The 6,171-nt window shown below is 42.7% G+C and overlaps 1 protein-coding gene across 1 annotated transcript; it reads right to left on the reverse strand.

Annotated features, from left to right (window-relative positions):
- Positions 1-435: 435 nt before the first annotated feature.
- On the reverse strand, positions 436-1,392 carry LOC105104217 (olfactory receptor 2B11). The gene has a single exon (XM_010997901.3). The coding sequence runs from the start codon at positions 1,390-1,392 to the stop codon at positions 436-438; it is 957 nt and encodes a 318-aa protein (XP_010996203.3).
- Positions 1,393-6,171: the final 4,779 nt, after the last annotated feature.

Raw genomic sequence — 6,171 nt, forward strand, 5'->3', positions numbered from 1 at the left:
GAATTTATTATAAGTAATATAAGATTATGTTTCAGTTTACATTATTTATACTTAGGATATTTGCGAAAAGGAAGAAAGAAATTTAGAAAGAGACAAATGGGGGAGAAATAGAAGAAAAGTAGGAAGATGAGAAGGGGAAGGAATCAGAAAATTAGAAATTAAATACTTTGACGAATCCTTATTGAATATCAATTCTGTTTAAACAATTTCTAAAAGCATATGGCCTCTTAGAATTAAAGACTATTGGGAAAAGTGGGATTTTAGATACTGTGAGCATGCAGGAAGTGAGATGTTTTGGATAAGGGATTTTTGGGTCTCTCAGATCTCTCAAAAACACACTGTTTGGTTATTGACTCCTTAATGAAAGGTGATCTGAGCACACAATACACTGGCCCAGTGCTCTCTAACCGATGGATACTGCCACATCTCAGGTCTTCATCTTGTGCAGAGCCTCCAGATCCTCGCCAGGAGTCTTCTCAGAGCACCCTTCACATCCTTATTCCTCAGGGTATAGATGAAAGGATTGAGGGTGGGAGTGATTATGGAATAGAAGAGAGAGATAAACTTGCCCTGCTCTTGGGAGTAGCTGGAAGGGGGCTGCAGGTACATGTAGATGGCAGGTAGGTAGAAGAGAGAGACCACCACCAGGTGGGAGGAACAGGTCCCAAAGGCCTTGCGGCGTCCCCTGGAGGACTTGATCCTGAGCACTGCACGGGCAATGAAGCTGTAGGAGAGAAGGATGAGAGCCAGGGGGACCAGCACAAAGAAGGCCACCAGCACAGCCAGTGTGGTGTCATTCACAGCTGTGTCAGCACAGGATAGCTTGATCATGGCTGGCACCTCACAGAAGAAGTTGTTCAGCACCTGCCGCCCACAGAAAGGCAACTGCACTGTCAGGACTACCTGAACGAGGGAGTTGCCAAAGCCACTGAGCCAGGCCACAGCCACGAGCTGCTGGCAGAGAGGGCAGTGCATGATAATGGCATACCGGAGGGGCTCACAGATGGCCACGTAGCGGTCCAGGGCCATGGCTGCCAAGACAATGCACTCAGTGCACCCCAACCAGTGGAAAACTGTGTACTGTACTGTGCAGCCATTGTAGCTGATGGTCTTCATGGAGCTGCCCATGTTGACCAGCATCTGAGGGACGGTGGTGGTGGTGTAGCAGAGGTCCAGGAAGGAGAGGTGGCTGAGGAAGATGTACATGGGGCTGTGGAGCTGGGGATCCAGCCGGGACACCAGGACGATGGAAATGTTCCCCAACATGGCCAGAACATAGGACACCAGGAGGACTACAAAGAGAGGGAGTTGCAGCCATGGCTTGTCAGAAACACCCAGAAGGACAAAGTCCTCAGGAGGGTCCCCCCAAAAGCTCTGGTTGTCACCTCTCATGCTGAGGCATTTTCTGGCACTTGTGATCAATCGAGCAAGTTGGGATGAATAAAGTCTAAGAAGAGAAATTAATCGTCTTTCTCATGTCTGTGCCTGTGCTTTCCTGTACAGGTTCCACTCTGTATGGTCTTCCTTACGTTCCGCAGTGACACTGAAATGTGGGGGAAATCAGAATCAGGAGTCAGAACAGTTGCGTGTATATCTCGCTCTTCCTTCCTACTCCTTGGCCATTCAATTTCTCTGAACTTCAATTTCTGCATCTGTAATGTGGGGAGAAAACACCTGCTCCAAATACAGAGCCCTGGGGAGGATAGGGGGACATTGGGTTTGTGAAAGCATATCATTAAGAACAACTTTCTTCCAATTTAGTCAAAGTCTGACACAGCTCCTGTTGCTATTAGAACGTCTGACTTCTCTCTACGAACTCATCAACAGGGAATTGACCACTTTCTTAGGCTTTCTCGTTTTGCCTTTTGGAGGTGGTGGTGGATGGGAAGCGAAAGGTGGCATAAAACAAGAGTAAGGGCTTTGTGAACAGCTAAGGGGTTTATTGATATAAACACATCCTACTCACCACCGAAGGCTTACATGTGCCTCCCCGGCTCCCTGTACCATGCCGGTCTCTCGCCCTGTGACTGCTCACATATGGGCGGCACTAATTCACTCCGGCTGTTAGAAAAAAAGCACAGCCCAATGTCCTCTCAGTCCCTGGAGTGGAGGAGTTAAGTCACTTCCACTCTTGACTTGGTGCCTAATGGTACCCAATGAGGCCCCAGAACGTAGAATTTTGAGCAAAGGGAGAAAGGTGTTAATCAGTGTTAAGAAACATAGCCCCCAGTCCTTCCACTGAAGGATCAGATTGCCTTTAGAGATAACATTTATCAGGCAGTTTGAATGACATTCCCTGTACAACTTTTTTGCCAAGCAGCTGTTTTCTCTCAGAGTCAGAAAACACAGTGGATTTGGTTTCTGGATTCCATTGCTGTCCGAAAGTGGCTGGGTTGCCCTCTGCTGATTCATGGGGCCTTCCTACTCCATTAGCCTTCAGCCTCCTATACACCCCACAGGACTGTACCCGCTCAAGTTCATAATGGGAATGATACAGTCCATGAGAGAAAAGAAATGAACAAAAGGATACATGCACTCCATTGTCCACAGCAACACTGCTTACAATAGGCAAGACATGGAACCAACCTAAGTGTCCAGTGACAGACGACTGGATAAAGGTGATACACACACACACACACACACACACACACACACACACACACGAATACTACTCAGCCATAAAAAAGTATAAAATAATGCCATTTGCAGCAACATGGATGGACCTGGAGATCATCACACTAAGTGAAGTCAGCCAGAAGGAGAAAGAAAAAAGCCATCTGATATCGTTTATATGTAGAATCTAAATAACAGGACACAAATGAACTTCTTTACAAAATACTTACAGACGTAGAAAACAGACTTATGGTTACCAAGGGGGGGTGGATAGGGAGGGATAGATTGGGAATTTGGGATTTGCAGACACTAACTACTATATATAAAACAGGTAAAACAACAAGGTCCTACTGTATAGCACAGGAAACATATTCGGTACCCTGTAATGAGCTGTAATTTTAAAAAATATGAAAAGGAATATATGTGTGTGTGTGTGTGTGTGTATATATATATATATATATATATATATATATAAATCACTATGCTGTACACCAGAAATTAACACAGCATCGTAAATTGACTATACTTCAACTAAAAAAATTAAAAAACAGAAAAAGACAAGAAAAGAAATGAAGTCCTGTGTGCTGCTAATTTATGAAGAATTCTTTTTTAGTTCTTTATTTGTTGCTTTATACATTAACTATAAAATTATGAAGATCTGTTCAGCCTAGATGCTGTAATATACAATTGATATGTGCATTTTTTAGACATAATGCTACTACACACTTCACAGACTACAGTACAGTATAAACATAACTTTTATATGCGTTGGGAAACCAAACAATTATGTGACTTGTCTTATTGCAATATTTGCTTTGTTGTGGTGGTCTGGAATAGAACCCACAATATCTCTGAGGTATGCCAGTGTTTTTGTTTTTACCAGATAAATACCTAAAAGTGGAATTGCTAATTACATATACAAATTCTATTTTTAATTTTTTGAGGACTTCCATACTGTTTACAATAGTGGCTACACCAACTTACATGCCACAAATGGTGAAGAAGGGTGCCTTTTTATCCACATCCTTACCAACAGTGATTTTTGGTGTTTTGATAATAACCATTCTGATGGGTGTAAGGTGATATCTCTTAGTGGTTTGGATTTGCCTTTCCTTGGTCATTAGCGATGCTGAGTACCTTTTTTATGTACCTGTTGCCTATCTGTAGAACTTCTTTGGAAAAATATCTGTTCAGATCTTCTTCCCATTTTTAAATTTGATTGGGTTTCTCTGCTATTGAGTTGTATGAGTTTTACATATATATATATATATATATATATATATATCAGTTATCAATTATAATATCAACTATGCATTATTATATTACAATAAATTATTACACATAAACTATAATATTACAAATCAATTATTACAATTACTACAGTATTACCAATCATTACACTATTAGGAAATATTTTCTCCCATTCAGTTAGCTTTTTGTTTTGTTGATGATTTCCTTTGCTGTGCAGAAACTTTTTAGCTTGATGTGATCCCACTAGCTTGCTTTTGCTTCTAGTATTTTGTTTTTGAAAAAGCAGTTGGTGACTTGGGGAGCAGCTACAGCATTTGGGCAAATGACCAAGATAGAAGAGAAGGCCAGAAAGAGAAGAGTCATGTCACAGGAAGGAAAGTGGTAAGGGGACAGAGAAGAGGCTGCAGTGTAATTTTCAGTTCCATGTTCAGGCACAGATGCATGTGCATGCACGCACACACACACACAGCCCCTTGGCTGCGAAGCTGGACGCCATCCCAGCCTGACCCTTCTCACCCTGCATCAGACACCTTGCTCTCCAGCCCTTTACGTTTACAGCTCTGCTTCAGATCTGACCTCTGCTCTCCCTTGACATCCTTCTGTCTTTCTTCTACCCCAAGAGATGTGTTTCCCAAGGTGCTGCGTCACCTCCCTGGGTAAACCCAGTAATTTCCACATTAGATACAATCACCCTCAGGCAGAATCCTTCCAGACCTGTTGTCTCTAGCTGTCCCTTATTCACTGACGTCCATCTTCCCTTTTGACATTACTCACTGAAGCAGCCCCAATTTAACCTGCCAGCCATTCCTCCAACCTCCAACCAGCACCTCCTTGCTAATTTTTGCTGTCTCTGCATTAGTCATCCTGACTCAAAGAATTCAGGTTATTTCTAATCATATTTTGTTTCTCATTTACTACATTTCGTTAGTGGCTTTGTTCTATTCATTCTTCCAGCACAATGGTGTGGTCATGGGGGGTGGTCTGTATTCTCGCCACTGCCATCCTGGGCCAGATCTGTCGTCTGGACCCCTCTCAGAGCCTGTCAACTATCTCTGTGCAGGCAGGCCCTTCCTTGTCCAACTCATCACTCACATTCACATTAGAGTCATCTTTCTAAGAGTCAGGCGTTAAGAGCAAAGATGTCTTTAAATCTTCCAATTAGTTACCTAAAAAAATAAAAGCCCATCCCCTTAACTAGTTACCAGGCAACAGCAGGGGTCGTACCCTTCTCACATCAAACTCCCTGCAGTTTCTTCTGACCATGTCACCTCTCTCTCTCTCTTAGCAGCTGCCATGGGGAATATTAATGACAGTATTTACACCATACCTACTGGCAGGCTAGATGTGAACATATTAATATACCTTGTGAGATATATAATTACAGGAATCATAACTCCATGTCATTCCTTGTATGATATATAAACCTTCTGATCTCTCTCTCTGCTCTCTATCTGTCTGTCTGTCTTTCTATCTATCTATCACCTGTCTATCTGTCTATCTATCTATCTGCCAGGTACTGGCTGCTGGAGTTCCCCTTGAGGGTCGACAAACATTTTACCTCCTCCAACGAACAAGACAGAAAAATTTGAAAACAAACTTACGAGGTAGGCAAACAAGGACTAGGCCACAGGGTCTTATTGCCTATTAGCTCCGAAGATCTCCTTCTTCAATCTAAAATCCAGTCTAAAATTCCCACCACTGAGTTAACCAGCTGAGAGCCCTGTTTCACTGCCAAGATTGTAACTAAAATTATACTGCAGATTGAGTCTCGGGGACGAAGCTTAAGAATGACACTATCTTCCTTCACTGATATTAATAGGTATGTTTTCCTCAAAAAAGAAAAAAAAAAAGGACTTTTCTTATGACTTATTTGTATTTCCAGTTCTGTTCTGGTGACCTGCTGCTTCTTGGGTGGACGTTCTGATTAGAGTAAAATGAAGGCGTTAACCGGCACAATAAGGAAGAATACTTTTAGCCTCTTCCCCTCTCATTCTGCCCCCTTTGGCTTTGTTCTGCTAACTCTTAAGCCATCAGCCCCTTCAGCATAGTTAACACCCAGGTGCACCCACAGGCCTCACTCACCCTGCGCCAGACCTTTGCCATCATGTGTCCACCAGCCAGGAAGTGCTATTTCATCAGAGCTCAGTTTCTGCTTTTTTCATAAGCCATTCTCACTGATGCCTCACTGTGCGTCATCCCTTATAAGCTCCTAAACACAAAGGTTTGAGGAGAATTAATAACCATATTCCCACAAGGGGCCTGAAGTATAATTTGTCAAGATATTTTATTTTTAGAGATTTTTTCCCC

The sequence above is a fragment of the Camelus dromedarius genome, chromosome 3 (assembly GCF_036321535.1).
Source record: "Camelus dromedarius isolate mCamDro1 chromosome 3, mCamDro1.pat, whole genome shotgun sequence".
NCBI lineage: Eukaryota > Metazoa > Chordata > Mammalia > Artiodactyla > Camelidae > Camelus > Camelus dromedarius.

What these genes read in the sequence shown, in the direction of transcription:
- LOC105104217 (XM_010997901.3), bottom strand. Translation starts at nt 1,392, where the DNA reads ATGAGAGGTGACAACCAGAGCTTTTGGGGGGACCCTCCTGAGGACTTT.